The sequence below is a fragment of the Triticum aestivum genome, chromosome 5A, assembly GCF_018294505.1.
Source record: "Triticum aestivum cultivar Chinese Spring chromosome 5A, IWGSC CS RefSeq v2.1, whole genome shotgun sequence".
NCBI classification, from domain to species: Eukaryota; Viridiplantae; Streptophyta; class Magnoliopsida; order Poales; family Poaceae; genus Triticum; species Triticum aestivum.
In genome coordinates this window covers 105,411,159-105,428,975 of record NC_057806.1, presented here as the reverse complement: position 1 = coordinate 105,428,975, position 17,817 = coordinate 105,411,159, and the positions used below count along the sequence as shown (strand labels likewise).

The 17,817-nt window shown below is 46.6% G+C and overlaps 1 protein-coding gene across 1 annotated transcript; it reads right to left on the bottom strand.

Annotated features, from left to right (window-relative positions):
- Positions 1-572: 572 nt before the first annotated feature.
- On the bottom strand, positions 573-2,563 carry LOC123106666 (DAZ-associated protein 1). Its single transcript, XM_044528761.1, has 2 exons — positions 1,138-2,563; positions 573-901 (listed from the first exon to the last, which is right to left on the bottom strand). Exons 1-2 carry the CDS (start codon positions 2,105-2,107, stop codon positions 861-863), a joined length of 1,011 nt encoding a protein of 336 aa, XP_044384696.1. The 5' UTR covers positions 2,108-2,563; the 3' UTR covers positions 573-860.
- Between the last annotated feature and the right edge of the window lie 15,254 nt (positions 2,564-17,817).

Below are 17,817 nucleotides of genomic sequence, written 5' to 3'. Positions count from 1 at the left end.
ACCTTTGTGATCCGCGGGATAACCAATGAAGACGCAAGGAAAAGAGCGAGCAGCAAGCTTATTCGACGCAGTGGCCTCCGTGTTAGGATAGCATAGGCATCCGAAGACGCGGAGGTGGGAGTAAGTGGGGGGGGGGGGGGGGGCTGGTGGAGTGTTTCGTGTGGTGTGGCGAGGGAGAGGGTTTTAGTAGGGCGGAGGTTGAGGAGCAAGGTGGCAGTGGCAAGAGCGTCTGCCCAATAGTGTGGCGGCATGGATGCTTGGAGCAAGAGGGTGCGCACGACGTCGTTAGTCGAACGAATGGCACGTTCAACTTTTCCATTCTGAGAAGAAGTGTATGGGCAGGAAAAACGCATCACCGTACCGAAGGGAAGGAGGAAATCCCTGTTTTGAGCACTATCAAACTCATGTCCGTTGTCGCACTGGAGGGTCCGGATGGTCCGACCAAAATGCGTGCGAACATAGGCATGAAAGTGACGAAAAATGGCAGTTACATCAGATTTTTGTTTGAGAGGAAAAGTCCATCGATAACATGTAAAATCATCAATTATCAAGAGATAGTACTTGGCTCCGAAAACACTAGACAAAGGTGTTGTCCAAAGATCACAATGTAAGAGATCAAAAGCAGAGTAGTGTGACTAGTCGAAGAGGTAAATAGTAGACGAACATGTTTTCTGGTTTGACAAGCATGACATAAGCGCCCAGCCACTACAGGTTTATTACAATGTTCTAAAGATTTATTGGAACGGAAAGTAGCATCGCCGGGATGACCCAAAAGCCGGTGCCAGAGGTCGACGAGGCATGAGACGGTGATGGCGAGAGCAGCGGGTGCGGCTGGAGGGAGGACGTCGTACAACTCGCCTTCACTGTTGCACCGAAGAAGTTCCGCCTTGGTTGCAAAGTCCTTCACAGAAAGGCCATACGGGTCAAATTCCACGGAACAATTGTTGTCAGTGGTTAAGCGACGTACAGATAGAAGATCTTTGACTAGATCGGGAGCAACCAGAACATTATTTAGATAGAGAGGCCGGTTAGGGTTAGGAAGATAAGCAGAACTGACATGGCGAATACGCATGGGACTACCGTTGCCAACAAAAACCGGGGGATAATGAGATACAGGGGCGACGGAGGACAACTTACCGGGATCGGTCACGAGGTGAGTGGAGGCGCCGGAGTCCGCAACCCAGCCGCCACTAGGCGACTGCAGCGAGAGGTTGTGCAGGGCGCCCATCAGCGCCGCGTGATCAACGCCATGAGCATCGGAGCTGGACGCCGCTGGAGGGTGGTATTGTTGCTGTTGGGGAGGCGCCGGCAAGAACGGCTGCTGGTGGAAGGCGGCCGGCTGATGCATGAAGGGCGACGGCTGGTGCAGCTGCATCGAAAGCCCCGGGTAGAACGAGTACGGCTGCTGCCGCGGGGGGCTGCCGAAGGCGGCATGGGCCTGTGGTGGCCGTGCGCCGAGGATGCCCGGCGCCGAGCGGGGTGGAGGAGGCAGGGCCATGGGGTAGGCATAGACCTGCCTCGTCCATGGCGGGGGTGAAGTGGCGGCGCCTTGATATCCGCCGTTGTTGGTGTAGCGACGGCGTCTGTTGTGCCCCTGGTTGGGTGATGGAGAAGACGGTTTGCCGCCGCCGAGACCGGGGGCGGGCGGCCGAGCCTGACCGCCGGAGGCCACACCCGAGGGCGCGGGCGACGGGCCCCGCTGCTGGACAGCGAGGGCGCTGTGATGGGTGGAGCCGGCGAAGTTGTTGCCGATCTCATCGTGCAGAAGCATGCCGACGGCGACGTCAAAAGGAACGGGAGTTGAGGACTTCTCTATAATCTTGGCGGTGGTCTGATGCCGATCTTTGTTGACGCCGCGGAGGAGTTGGATGACCAACTCGTCATCATCCAGAGTCTTGCCGGCGTCGCGCAGCGCGTCGGAGATGGACTTGAGGCGAGCGCATAAAATGGAGATGGAGGAGTCCCCTTGACGAGTTTCGGAGAGCTCCGTCTGGAGCTGGAAACGCCGCGCCCGACAGTTGTTGACGAAGAGAGCCTCGACGGAGGCCCAGGTCTGGGCGGCGGTGGCCTCCCGGTCGAGCATGAAGGCGGCGAGCTCCGTCACCATCGCGCCGAGGAACCACCGCTTCACCGCCTTGTTGACGATGTTCCAGCACGCGTCACCGGCGTGGTCGGCGAAGTCTGGCGCGATCCAAGAGGCGACATCCCCCGCCAGACAGTGTAATTGCCGTCGTTCATGGCGAGGCGGACGGGGAGATTGATGTGAGCGTTCTCGACACGCATGGCATGCATGTACGCGGGCGTCGTGTAGAAGGCGGGTGGCGGCGCCGTCTGGAGAGGGAGAGGCGCGGTAGTGACACTCAGAGATGGGTTTGGCAGGGGAGAGGTAGCGGGAGGAGAGAGAGGGGAGGAGGTAGCCGGAGAGGAGACCGCGGCGGCGGCGGCGGCGACCTCGGTGGCCATGGCGGAAACGTAGATTGGATCAAACTGATATCATGTTGGAATATAGAGTTGAGCTCAAACACAGATTGTATTCCTCCCAATCGGGACAGTACATAATATAGGAGTATAGAGGGAGGAAGAGAGATACACACCTACGCACACGCTAACTAATCCTAACTACTGATCCTGCTTTCACGTAGTGGATTAGGCCGGTGCTATATGATGAGGTGGGTCGGTGCTGCATGGCACATGCATAGGCGGCAGTGCACATGGCTTCTGAAGAGTAGCTCCAAGCTGATATGCAACGTGTAGTCTAACATAAAGTAATCCACGTAGCATGACACGGTATTATCCTTAATCGTCCACCGAGATCAAGCACGATCGGTCACCAAGTCTAGATCAAGTCAAAGTCTCTCTCTTCCCTAAATAAAAAGAGTAAGAGTATCTCTCGTGTGCATCATGACAGGTCGCCGTCCGGGTACGACTGCTTCATACTCCCTTTCTTTTACAATGTAGTGCGCCCGCATTTTCTGAGATAATTCAATCGGTTTCGTTGGTTAAATGTATGGTCAAACTTAGATCAATCTCGTTGATTAAATGTATGGTCAAATTTAGATCTCGAGAAATATGGACGCACTATATTGTGGAATGAAGGCAGTATCTTACACTAAGATAATGCACTGCACGTTGTTCCGGGACCTTTATAAAACTAAAATAATTGCAAAAACAAATGTAAGATTGCTCCCTGTTTATATTTTGAAAATAATAAAGTGTATGAAGCATGTGATAAAGTCAAAAATCCCTTTCGGAGGCCGAGCTCCATGAAGGCCGGTTTCTGAATAATTCAAAATTCATATTTTTACATTTTGGAAAATTCTGAAAAAATATAGATATACATGAAGGTATAATGCACAATTGTGTAAAATTTTTAGAACGAAATACGTTGAAATGAGGGCTGTGAAAAAAACGGGCTTTTTAACACATGATAATATTCCTCCTCCCAGGCTATGAATTTGTCTTTTTTGTACAGATCACATTTCAAGGTATTTCATCCTGAAATTTTACACACATACACATAACAACTTTGTTTACTTCTATATATTTTTAGATCATTTTAAAACTGAAAAAATCGAATTTTTTTATCAAAAAAATCGGCCAAAATGCTTCGCTCATGATAAAATGTTGTATAAAAACAGAAAACTATTGGACTGAAGTCAATGAGATGCCTATTACATAATAGAAATGTGTAGCATGACCTATGTATATTTGCTCCAAGCGTCATGTCTATGCTCATAAAAAAAATTAGTGAAACAAATTGACACGCATGATTGTTGAGGTGACATGATTGCATGGATAGATTAGTGTATAAATTATAAATTATAATCACAAACATAATTTGGTGATGTAACATAGTTGCATGAAAAAAGAAAATATGTAGTGAATTGCAACTATAGAAATAAAGGATAAGCCAAACATAATTGAGAATTGCGGCTTTAGCAACAGCGATCTAATTGAGGCTCCGTCTTCATGTGCAAGATAGCTGCACCCGACCATCATCCTAGCAGGCAAGCCCACATGGCTCGTACGGTCCTACCACACATGCACGCGGGACGAGACAAGGCAGTGTTCTATGAATCATCTAACTGGCGCTGAAAATACACGTGAACCAACCTAGTTTGATGGCTAAGAGGATAATAATGTCCCTAACCCACTATAGTTAAATTTCTAGATTTGATATTGATGCTTGCATTTTTCTAAATTTATTTCAGATCTTTTGGCAACGTGCGTTCAGTGGAGAAGACCTTCCCATTGACTACGAAGCCGTATATGACGACTTCATCAATCTCAAGATGATGTGTCGGCTCAGTCTCTCGAAGATGCTCATAGGGTAGGTGTGCATGCGTGAGTTCATAGAAATGACTTTATGTATGTATGTATCAGCATCTACGTGTGGCATTTCCTAAACGGCGCCAGCTTTTACTTTCTTATTAATTCCCAACCAACCCACGCCCCCTTCCTTTCTGGGCTCAATCCATTTAGTTTTTTTCGTTCGTTTCTTGAAGACATCAAACATTTTGCGTACGTAACGCTCTAACCTACTTGGATAGCTCACTTTCATATTTTTTACCTTTTTCTTTCTTCCAATTGTTGTGTGTCAAATTGTATCTTTTTTTTATTTTTTCTGGTTTGCTGGATGGTTTTTATATGGTTTTTCTTTTTATTTTTCGTTCTTATTTTCTTTTCTTTTCTTAAGTTTATGAAAAAAATTCAAATTCGGTGAACTTTTTTCAAATTAGATGAATTTTTTTAATCGATGAATTTTTACATATTCGATGAGATTTTCTTCAAAATTAATGAACTTTCTTTCATATTTGATGAATTTTTTTTGAAATGGATGAACTTTTTTCATACTCATAATTTTTTTTCAATTTTTGCATGTTTTCCAAATTCATGAACTGTTTACGAATTTGTAAATTGTTCCAGATCTACTTTTTTTAAGTCAACGGCCAAACAATCAACAGTGCGCCGCTCAGTGAACGAGCGAAGGAATCAGCGAGTCGAGTGAGCAAAGGAAGCGGGAGCGGAGCGAGCCAGCACGTTGGGCCGGCCCAACTGCTCGCCTGCGGGAGCGCCAGTTGTGCAGATGGGCGCATGAAGTGCCGTTTAGGAGCTCCCTAAATTTATCTTGGGTATACCTTCATGCACACGGAATATATAGGACTTGTGGTGCTAGAATCATGAGAAGAAGGGACATTTTTCTGTGAAATCTGCATACAAAATGTTAGTTGTAACCAGGGAACGCAGGGAAGCTTGGTTGAATGGCTCCGCGGGGTCTTTAGTAAGCAACATAGACGAGGGTGTATGGGAAAAACTATGGAAAGTCCAAGTCCTGCCAAAGATTCGTACGTTCTTATGGAGGCTATCTAAGCAATCATTACGGACCGAAGATGTACGGGCTCACCGGCATATGTCACCATCCAGCTCTTGTGGACTTTGCGGAGCCCCGGATTCATGACGTGAGTCTTTAGTTGATTGCACGGCATAAAATTGCACCTGGTCTTTGGTTGGTGAAGAATTGGGCCAGGTACTGGCAACTACAACGGAACCAAATGCTAAACATTGGTTGTTTACCGATATGGAATAATTATCTCATGTGACATTTGTAAAGCTTGCGGTCACCCTTTGGGTGGCCACGGAGGAGGAAAGCCATCCATAAAGGCATCTTTCAGAGTCCGCATACAGGGCATTCTTTCGTCAGCAGATTTATTGACGAATTAGAGATTATCAACACAAAGAAGCCAGTCAGTTCTAGTCCGCCCGTTGCAAACATGATCCGATCTGCTCAAAAAAGGCCAAGGAGCCTCCTTCAAACTTCTGCAAGATTCATGTGGACGCCGGTATTAGGTCTGGGGGGAGAGGAACCGTGTCCGCAGTCTGCCGTGACTATAACGGAATTACCTAGGCAGCTCAGCCTTGGTCGTTGAAGGTATTGATAATCCAGAGATTACGGAAACCATTGCTTGCCGGGAGGCACCGTGCCTAGCAAAAGATCTTCACATCTACCAGTTCATCATAGCCTGTGACTCTAAACAGGTTGTTGGAATGAAAGTAACCAAGGCAGATCCAGAGCCATTATTAATGAGATTAAACTCGAGCTGCTCTGTTTACTTGTAGCCTTATTTTTTAAAGCCATGCCATTAATTAAGAGGCACATAGTTTAGTTAAATTTTCCCTTACACTACTTTCAGGACTTCATATGTGGTTTGGCCAGCCACATGATGTAATTTCTATTCCACCTTTCTTGGATTATGATGAACAAAGTTAGGCTTTTCCCCTAAAAAAAGGAGCTTCCTCAGTGCATTCAGCGCAGATTAGCAAGCTAGCGCTCGCGCCCACCTCGCGCATGGGCCGGCCCCTCAAGCTAGCGCTCGCAGCTCCTTGTTACGCATGTTTTTTGGTGTGCTCAATTCACATGGTTGACCTGGTCCTTTTACCGGCTCACCTGGTTGACATGGCCGACCGTTGATCGGTTGCCGGTTTATTTTTTAAGAAGAACGGAAAAGGTTCAAAATATTGATATTTTTTTTGTCAAAATTCAAAAATGTTAGTGAATTCAAAAAAGTTTGTGAATTCAAAAAAGAGATCACAAAGTCCAAAAAAATCATGAATTTGAAAAAATATGATGAATTCAAAATGTTCCCAAATTCAAAAAATAAAGGATTTGAAAGAAATCATGAATTTGAAAATTGTTCATCATTTCAAACACTTCCCAAAATTTATAAAATGAAAACGTTCATGAAAATTAAAAGGAAAAAAAGAAAAGGAAAACGAAAAAATGAAACAAAAAATAATAAACTAGAAAAAATAGGCTTTCCAGAACCAGAGACAACGCTTGTACATGTCGCTAATGGGCCGCCCATTCACGTATGACGTGGTCACCGGTTTGCGGCATTGCCTGTATTTGGCACATAAAGCGCGAAATAGGTATCTGTGAGAAAACAACCATTGCAATGAGGCACAACGACCTAATGGCGTGTTTGGTAGGCTACATTAGATCCAATCAAGCCTACGTGATGTAAAAATGGCCCCTTTGGAATCTTGTATTCACTGTTTGGCCTGGATAGCATGAAACTTAAAGCACCCTCCCCCAGCCAGGCCCACTAGGAACGATTAAATCGGCCGTTTCCCCTCAGCCAGGCTCAGGTGATGCAGGGGAGGGAAGCATGGAGTTGAGCTCATGTGAGCAGGGAGATGGTGCGAGATCGTGGGCATCCACGAAAAAACGGTGGGAGGAATCAGGTCACCTCCCGCCAAATCTGTCGCCCTATATACTCACCCTCAGTTCATCGCGCAAACTCCCCCCACCATTCCCCCATCAAGCTCTCCGTACCACAAGGATCTTCACCGACAAGCAGGTAAGTGGTGCGTCTTCTCAGGTCAGTGGTAGACAGCGGCGATGATTCGTCTTCCTCCTCTTCTCAGACCAAAATCATTAAATTTTCGACGTATTTCAACTAAACTATAGACGATTAGGCTTCTTTAACATAGTCTAAATGACCCCGGCCGTGGCAGCGTCCGTGTCCCATGGCATGTATTTTCCCTGTCCAGCAAGCTCATCGGGCAACCATGAGCCTCGGGAAGTGAAGTTGCGGGAGGCGAAGAATAGGAGTGGCCTTCATGTGACACAAGCCATGACGGCGTCCCATGTGCTACTCTTTCTTGCCGAAGTCCGGCTTGTTAATGGCATGTCGATGACGGATGTGGACGTGCTAGCCTCGTGGTTGTGGCCGCGGGGTGTGAGCCACGGTGGCGGCGTGACCAACGTCAGTGGTAGCATGCGCCTCCTCTTCGCCCACCTCTGCGTCGATCTCCTCGAGTTGGTGCAATGATAGGCCCCTTATGTTTTGGAGTTTGTTGACATAAACAGTATGAGACTTATATGTTTCCTAGTGCACACAGAGTAATAGGTCCCTAAAGTATCAAGGAGTTTCATGCAAACGACGAAGATAATCTCCCTGCGTGGTAGCGAAGGTTATCACCGAAGATGAAGCTAACAAGAGTGACCCCTAAAAATTGCTGAAGTTCAAGCAATTGGCTCGGTGTTTGTTCGAAGAATATGATTGCGTTCGAGGAAAGACAAGTGAAGATGTAGCATTTGTTTCGTTATTCTTATTCTTTCCTTGATTCATAGGATGTAACACCCACAATGCGGCTATATCTCCCACGCGTCGGGGCACGACTTAGAGGCATAGCCGCATGGTAGGTATGTCGCAAGAGGGGTAATCTTTACACATCCCATGTACTGAATAAGAAAGGGATAAAGAGTCGGCTTACAATCGCCACTTCACACAATACATAAATATATCATACATCATCCAAGGTACAATCAAAGGTCCGACTACGGAACCAAAATAAAGAAAGACAGCCCCAAATGCTAGATCCCCGATCGTCCTAACTGGGCTCCTCTACTGATCATCCAGAAAAGAAACATAGTAATGGCCCGAATCCTCGTCGAACTCCCACTTGAGTTCGGTAGCGTCCCCTGCACTGGCATCATCCGCACCTGCATATGTTTGGAAGTATCTGTGAGTCACGGGGACTCAGCAATATCACACCTGCGAGATCAAGACTATTTAAGCTTAAGGGTAGGGAAGGGTAGTGAGGTGGAGCTGCAGCAAGCACTAGCATATATGGTGGCTAACATATGCAAAAGAGAGCGAGAAGAGAAGCAAAGCACGGTCGAAAGGCTACAAGTTATCAAGAAGTGATCCTGAAACTACTTACGTTCAAGCATAACACGAGACCGTGTTCTCTTCCCGAACTCCGCCGAAAAGAGACCATCACGGCTTCACACGCGGTTGATTCATTTTAATTAAGTTAAGTGTCAAGTTTTCTACAACCGGATATTAACAAATTCCCATCTGCCCATAACCGCGGGCACGACTTTCAAAAGTTCAAAACCCTGCAGGGGTGTCCCAACTTAGCCTATCACAAGCTCTCACAGTCAACGAAGGATATTCCTTCTCCCGGGAAGACCCGATCAGTCTCGGAATCCCGGTTACAAGACATTTTGACAATGGTAAAACAAGACCAGCAAAGCCACCCGATGTGCCGACAAAATCCCGATAGGACTCGTACATATCTTGTTCTCGGGGCAACACCGGATGAGACTACCTACGAGTAAAACCAACCCTCAAGTTTCTCCGAGGTGGCCCCACAAGCAGCTCGGTTCAGACCAACACTCAGAGGAGCATTGGCCCGGGGGGGTTTAAAATAAAGATGACCCTTGAGTCTGCAGAACGCAAGGGAAGGTATATGGTGGTAGGTAGGCAAATGGTAAAACCAAGGTTGGGCCTTGCTGGAGGAGTTTTATTCAAAGCGAACTGACAAGGGGTTCCCATAACACCCAACCACGTAAGGAACGCAAAATCAAGGAACATAACACCGATATGACGGAAACTAGGGCGGCAAGAGTGGAACAAAACACCAGGAAAAAGGCCGAGCCTTCCACCCTTTACCAAGTATATAGATGCATTAAAGTAAATAAGAGATAATAATGATATCCCGACAAAATCCATGTTCCAACATGGAACAAACTTCATCTTCACCTACAACTAGCAACGTTATAAGAGTGGCTGAGCAAAGCGGTAACATAGCCAAACAACGGTTTGCTAGGAAAGGTGGGTTAGAGGCTTGACATGGAAATATGGGAGGCATGATAAAGCAAGTGGTAGGTATGGCGGGATAGCAATAGAGCAAGCAACTAGCAAGCAAAGATAGAAGTGATTTCGAGGGTATGGTCATCTTGCCTGCAAAGTTCTCAAAGTTGTCGAAAGCTTGATCCTCGTTAGCGTATTCAACAGGTTCCTCGATCACGTACTCGTCTCCCGTCTCTACCCAAGGCAAGAACACAAGCAAAGTACCAACAATCAATCACGGTGCAATGCACAAGCAACATGATGCAAAACATGGCATGATATGCAAGACATGATATGCAATGCATATGCGTGCTCCGGAAGGGAAAGATTGATCAAGGCATTGAAGGAAATATGCCCTAGAGGCAATAATAAAGTTATTATTTATTTCCTTATATCATGATAAATGTTTATTATTCATGCTAGAATTGTATTAACCGGAAACATAATACATGTGTGAATACATAGACAAACAGAGTGTCACTAGTATGCCTCTACTTGACTAGCTCGTTAATCAAAGATGGTTATGTTTCCTAACCATGAACAAGGAGTTGTTATTTGATTAACGGGATCACATCATTAAGTGAATGATATGATTGACATGACCCATTCCATTAGCTTAGCACCCGATCGTTTAGTATGTTGCTATTGCTTTCTTCATGACTTATACATGTTCCTATAACTATGAGATTATGCAACTCCCGTTTGCCGGAGGAACACTTTGTGTGCTACCAAACGTCACAACGTAACTGGGTGATTATAAAGGAGCTCTACAGGTGTCTCCAAAGGTACATGTTGGGTTGGCGTATTTCGAGATTAGGATTTGTCACTCCGATTGTCGGAGAGGTATCTCTGGGCCCTCTCGGTAATGCACATCACTTAAGCCTTGCAAGCATTGCAACTAATGAGTTAGTTGCGGGATGATGTATTACAGAACGAGTAAAGAGACTTGCCGGTAACGAGATTGAACTAGGTATTGGAATACCGACGATCGAATCTCGGGCAAGTAACATACCGATGACAGAGGGAACAACGTATGTTCTTATGCGGTCTGACCGATAAAGATCTTCGTAGAATATGTAGGAGCCAATATGGGTATCCAGGTCCCGCTATTGGTTATTGACCGGAGACATGTCTCGGTCATGTCTACATTGTTCTCGAACCCGTAGGGTCCGCACGCTTAAGGTTACGATGACAGTTATATTATGAGTTTATGCATTTAGATGTACCGAAGTTTGTTCGGAGTCCCGGATGTGACCACGGACATGACAAGGAGTCTCGAAATGGTCGAGACATAAAGATTGATATATTGGAAGCCTATGTTTGGATATCGGAAGTGTTCCGGGTGAAATCGGGATTTTACCGGAGTACCGGGAGGTTACCGGAACCCCCCGGGAGCTATATGGGACATAGTGGGCCTTAGTGGAAAAGAGAAGAGGCAGCCCAACATGGGCCGCGCGCCCCTCCCCTCCCTTGGTCCGAATAGGAGAAGGAGAGGGGGCCGGCCCCTCTCTCTCTTTTCCCCCCTCCGCGAATCCTATTCCAACTAGGATTGGGGGGGGGGGAATCCTACTCCCAGAGGGAGTAGGACTCTCCTGGCGCGCCTCTCCTAGGCCGGCCGCACCCCCCCTTTAGTCCTTTATATACGGAGGCAGGGGCACCCCAGAGACAAAAAGTTGATCCACGTGATCTTATTCTTAGCCGTGTGCGGCGCCCCCAGCCACCATAGTCCTCGATAATATTGTAGCGGTGCTTAGGCGAAGCCCTGCAGCAGTAGTGCATCAAGATCGTCACCACGCCGTTGTGCTGACGGAACTCTTCCCCGACACTTTGCTGGATCGGAGTCCGGGGATCGTCATCGAGCTGAACGTGTGCTAGAACTCGGAGGTGCCATAGTTTCGGTGCTTGATTGGTCGGGCCGTGGAGACGTACGACTACATCAACCAAATGCTTCCGTTGTCGATCTACTAGTGTACGTAGATCATACTCTCCCCTCTCGTTGCTATGCATCACATGATCTTGCGTGTGCGTAGGAAAATTTTGAAATTACTATGTTCCCCAACAGGCATCAACTTGGCAAACCAAGTGTGCCGCTGGAAAGATGAGATGATTTCGGTCAAAGTCGATATAAAGATCACCGGAAACAGAGGCACGGTTTGCAAATGGCAAGCAAAACAAGAATGTCACAATTCTGCGATTAACAGCACGGTGCCATCTAGAATGCAACAAGAAACTAAGCTATTGCACCGCAACATAGCAACAAAGCATATGGAAGTGATATAATCAAGATGCTTGATGAAACATGAACACTGAGCTATGACTAAATCACACAAGAGCAGGTTAAAACAAGCATCGCAAAAGTGCAAAAGATATCAACTTCACAGACTTAGTGAAAATACTAACATGCTAGGAATAACATCAGGAAGCCATGTTTAGAGCAAGCAAACAACATGATACAGGAACATATCATAGAAAAACAAGGAATGGCATGAATCTACTAAATGCATATAACAAAAGTCCCTTACTGATCATGAGCCAAAAGGCACAGAAGATATGATGGCACCCATGTAAACTTAGCAAATTTTATAAACAGTTTCAGACTTAGCAGAAAACTGAGCATGGCATAAAGAGAAATATGAAGGCATCTTTGTGAGCTCAAATCACTCACCACAAGGCATTGCATGACAAGATAAGCATAACATCAGCAAGATGGCATGTTCATGAAGCTAATCATGGCAAGAGCAAGTTCATAGTGCATGGATCAACTACAACAACCATGGAAAAATTGATTAACATGTAAACAATCTATCAGGAACATTTTATAGCAAAAGTATAGCAAGATTAAGACATGCTAGGGCACTCCATAACTGCAAACAGGGGAATGGATGGATATAGAATAACCATATGTCCAAAACATCCTTACTGAAGCAACTCAAAACAAGCATGGATCTCACTGTAGCATCATGTATACATGGCATAAAAATAACAGCAGAACAAGGACTTAGCAAAATCCTAAGTCCCTGAAAACAACAATATCACGAAGGCTACTTTGCATGCTTGTGCTAGTCACCACATTGATCACAAAAATACATGGCAAGCACCTCTGTAAAGATGGCATGGCATAGATCAAAGCACATCTAGAGCTCATGCCCATATGAAGCACACATCAAATGTGGCAAAAATGACAAATCACCCTAAACTGATAAGCAGCAGCAGTAAACAATTTATAGCACTCTTGCATCAATGATTTGAGCACCCATATGAACTCAAACAAGCATGTACAATGGAATGAAATGAAGAGCATCTCCCAGTGAACATTTTGATATATTATGCGCATGAAACGGAGCTACGGTCATGGAGTTATGGCATGATGAACAGGGGCATAAAATTTAACAGGGAAAAGACTTGGTGGAAAATCGACCTTCCGAAATGGATCTAGGGTTTCGGCGCAAAAAACGAGGATTGCCGGGGTTCGTCACCGCAGTGGCCGGGGAAGGAGAGGATGACCGGAGAGGTGAGGAGGAAGGTGGCCGGGGCACCTTGCCGGAGGAGGAGGCGGTGACGGGGACGGAGCTTCGGCGGGAGGTCACACACGGCGGCGTGGGCGGCGACCAGCAGCGAGGCAGCGGAGGCGGCGACCGGTGTTGACCGGCGAGGTGGCAAATGCCGGTGGGGCGAAGGGCGGCGACGCGGGGAGGAGCCGGGCGGCGGAGGAAATCCGTGGGCGGCGGGCGGCGGCGCGTGGATGGGCCCGCGGGGGCCAGACGCGGGCCTGGCGGACCGGCAGCGCGGAGGCGGGACGGGGGCCACGTGGCACGACGCTAGTGGCTGCGGGGCGGCGGCGACCTCGTTCGGTGGCGGCGGGGGCGATTTTTAGGGTTTCAGAACCCGGATTTGGAGGAGGGGTGCACATATTTTTATGTAGGAGTGTCCAAATGGAGTGTAGTTTTCGCCCACACGATCGTGATCCGACGACGGAGGACATGGAAGAGGTTTGGATGGGTTATTGGGCCGTTTTGGAGGGGTGTTGGCCTGCAACACACAAGAGGCCTTCCCGGTTACCCGGTTAACCGTTGGAGTATCAACCGGACTCCAAATGGCACGAAATTTGACAGGCGGTCTACCGGTGGTGTACCAAGGCCACTTGGCAAATCTCGATCCATTCCGAGAACGTTTAACACCCGCTCACAAAAAGAGACAAAAGGGGGATGCCGGTGCATGTGGGAGTGTCGGATTGCAAAACAGACAACGGAGAAAATGCTCGGATGCATAAGACGAACACGTATGCAAATGCGATGCACATGATGACATGATATGAAATGCCTGACATGAAAAAAATGCAAAACGAAGAAAAAAACCCAACCACGAAGGGAATCTCATAACTTAAAGCCGAAAATGGCAGAGTCGGAGTTATAAATTTGGCAAGTTGCATCCGGGGTGTTACAACACTCCACCACTACGAACGGATCTCGCCCTGAGATCTAGGACTGAAAGAACTCCGGATATTCGGAACGAAGGTAGTCCTCGCGTTCCCAGGTGGCTTCTCGGTCGGAATGGTGTGACCACTTCACTTTCAGGAATTTGATAGACTTGTTGCAAGTCTTGCGCTCGGTTTCTTCAAGAATAGCAAAGGGATGCTCATGATAAGATAGGTCTTCTTGGAGATCAATCTCTTCGAAGTTGATGGTGCGCTCAGGAGTCTTGAAGCACTTGCAAAGCTATGACACGTGAAACACATCATGCACGTTTGCGAAGTTGGACGGAAGCTCAAGTTGATAGGCGAGATCGCCTCTTTTACCAATGATCTTGAAAGGACCAACGTATCTAGGGGCAAGCTTCCCTTTGATACTGAAGCGACGAGTGCCTTTCATTGGAGAGACGTGGAGGTAGACATGGTCTCCGATCTCGAAAGCTAAGTCACGGTGCTTGCTATCATACTAACTCTTCTGGCGTGATTGCGCGGCTTTGAGATTTTCACGGATGACTTTACACATTTCTTCAGCCTCTGTGATCAAGTCATTGCCAAGAAGTTGGCGTTCACCAGTCTCTGACCAATTGAGAGGAGTACGACACTTTCTGCCATAGAGAATCTCGAATGGGGCCTTGCTCGAACTCGCTTGGAAACTATTGTTGTAGGAGAACTCGGCATATGAAAGACAATCCTCCCACTTCATACCGAAGGAAATGACACAAGCCCTGAGCATATCTTCAAGGATTTGATTGACTCTCTCGACTTGGCCACTAGTTTGAGGATGGAAGGTTGTGCTCAAGCGAATGTTGGTGCCCATGGCCTTCTAAAAGGAGTCCCAGAACTTAAAGTGAAGATGCTTCTACGATCTGAAGATATCAATTGTGGAATGCCGTGCAAGGAGACAATCCTGGAGGTGTATAGCTCTGGCAACTGAGCTGCTGTGATAGATTCTTTGATAGGAAGAAAATGAGCCACTTTATTAAGCTTGTCGATGACAACAAAGATGACATCATTTTCCATGCTTGGACTTGGGAAATCCAGTCATGAAGTCCATCTCAATATGGTCAAACTTCCATTCTGGAATTGCAAGAGGTTGGAGGAGACCAGCTGGCCGTTGGTGTTCTGCTTTCACCCTTCTACATACATCACATTCATTCACGAATTGAGCAATTTCTCGCTTCTTTTGAGTCCACCAATACGACTTCTTGAGGTCATGGTACATCTTCGTACTTCCAGGATGAATGGATAGGAGGGAATTGTGCGCCTCGTTCATAATGACTTTCCTTAGATCACCTTTAGGAACGACAATTCGATCCTCGAAGAATAGAGTGTCTTTGTCATCAATGCGATAGCACTTGTACTTGGGTTGGCTCTTGGCAATCCCATTTTCACCTTCTTCACCATGGCATCAAGAAGTTGTGCCTCATGAATTTGATCTTCCAAAGTATGAGAGACTTGGAGATTGGCAAGAAAGCCTTGAGGAACAACTTGGAGGTTCAGTTTTCGGAAAGCTTCACAAAGGTCCGGTTGGAAGGGCTTGAGAATTAGGCTGTTGCAGTAAGCCTTCCTGCTCAAAGCATCTGCAATGACATTGGCCTTGCCTGGAGTATATTCAATACTCGGATTGTATTCTTGAATTATTTCGACCCAACGAGTCTGCCTGAGGTTGAGGTTGGGTTGAGTGAAGATGTACTTGAGGCTCTTATGATCAGTGAAGATGTCCACTTTCCTTCCCAACAAGAGGTGTCTCCACGTTAATAGAGCATGGATAACTGCCGCCAACTCATGGTCGTGAGTGGGGTAGTTCCTTTCATTGGGCTTCAACTGATGAGAGGTATAAGCCACAACTTTCTTCTCTTGCATTAACACAACACCGAGACCTTGCAGGGAGGCATCACAGAGAACTTCGAATGGTTTGGATTCATCAGGAGGAGTCAAGACAGGAGTTGTAACTAACTTCTCTTTGAGGGTGTTGAAAGCAACATCACATTCATGTGTCCAGATGTACTTAGCATGCTTCTGGAGGAGGTTGGAAAGAGGCTTTGCAATCTTAGAGAAATTCTCAACGAATCTTTGACAATAGCTTGCAAGCCCAAGAAACCTACGGAGCTGCTTGACATTCTGAGGAGGTTCCCAATTCACAATTGCAGACACCTTCTCAGGATTAACAGCGATGCCCTTGGCTGAGATGATATGACCAAGGTATAGAACCTCATCAAGCCAGAACTCACACTTGGAAAACTTCGCATAGAATTGATGCTCTCTGAGTTTGTCGAGTACCAATTTCAAATGCTTGGCATGATCCTCCTTATTCTTGGAAAAGACCAAAATATCATTGAAATACACCAAGATGAAATTATTTGTGTAAGGGTTGAAGATGAAGTTCATCATGCGAGAGAACGTTGGAGGAGCATTGACAAGACCGAAAGACATGACGGTATATTCATAAGAACCATAGCTTGTTCTCAATGCTATCTTGGGAATATCTTGTTCACGAATGCGAATCTGATGATAACCCATACGGAGGTCAAGCTTGGAGAAAACTTGTGCACCCTTAAGTTGCTCGAGTAGCTCATTGATGTTGGGAAGTGGGTACTTGTTCTTTATTGTTTTCATGTTCAATGGACGGTAGTCGACGTAGAGTCGTTCTGTTCCATCCTTCTTCTTGACAAAAAGAACACCACAACCCCATGGAGATGAATTCGGTCTGATCAGACCTATACGCTCTTGTTCATCGAGTTGTTTCTTCAACTCCTTCAACTCTTCTGGTCCAAGCTTGTGAGGACGTTTGCAAACAGGTTCCGTGCCAGGCTCAAGATCGATGACGAATTCAACTGGCCGGTGAGGAGGCATTCCTGGAAGCTCTTCTGGAAAGACGTCTTGATATTCACAAACGACTGGAATCTGAGAGATGGCATTCAACTTGCCCTTATCATTGAGAGAAAACAGCCGAATGGTTTCGTCACGAGCGGCATAGATGATCACTTCTTCAAAAGAGTGTGTCAATTGAATTTCTCTGGCAGCACAATCAAGCAGAGCCTTGTGCTTAGAAAGCCAGTCCATGCCGAGAATTAGATTAATATCCGAGTCACCAAGAACAATTGGAGAAGCCATAAATTTATAGTCGGCCATCTCGATATTGACATTCGGAACCATCATGCTAGAGCTCAAACGCTTAGCCGGAGAAACAACTTGCAATTCTTTAGGTAATGCCTTAGTGTCAAAATTGTACTCTGAAGCAAATAGGAATGACATGAAAGAATGCGATGCACCAATATCAAAAAGAAATTTAGCAGGAATAGAGTTAACTGGAAGGTTACCCAAGACCTCTGCCTGAGTTGTGTTCATCATGTTGACCTTAGCATGCTTGAGATTATGCTTGGCCACTGCATTGCTGGCAGATCTCACAGGAGGAGGAGGTGGAAGTCACCTTTGGTTGAAGCACTTGTTTGCATAGTGCCCTTTCTGCTGACACTTGTTGCAAGTAACCTCTGAGAGCGGACGGTGATAAGGAGCACTTGACCTTGGAGTATGAGACTGAGCTTTGTTCTGATAGCCTAGGTTGGGTGGGTGGGAAGATCCATTGCCACCTTTACTCTTCTGCTGATAAGGCTGACGAAACGGAGGAGGAGGAGGAAACCAGAACTTCTGCTGCTTAGTTGCCACTTGAGTTGAAGAAGAAGATTGAACTACATCCCTAACTCTCTT

What these genes read in the sequence shown, in the direction of transcription:
- LOC123106666 (XM_044528761.1), bottom strand. Translation starts at nt 2,107, where the DNA reads ATGGTGACGGAGCTCGCCGCCTTCATGCTCGACCGGGAGGCCACCGCC. An exon ending in TCACCTCGTGACCGATCCCG is followed by an intron (nt 902 to 1,137) that starts GTAAGTTGTCCT and finishes CTTTCTGTGAAG; the next exon opens with GACTTTGCAACCAAGGCGGA.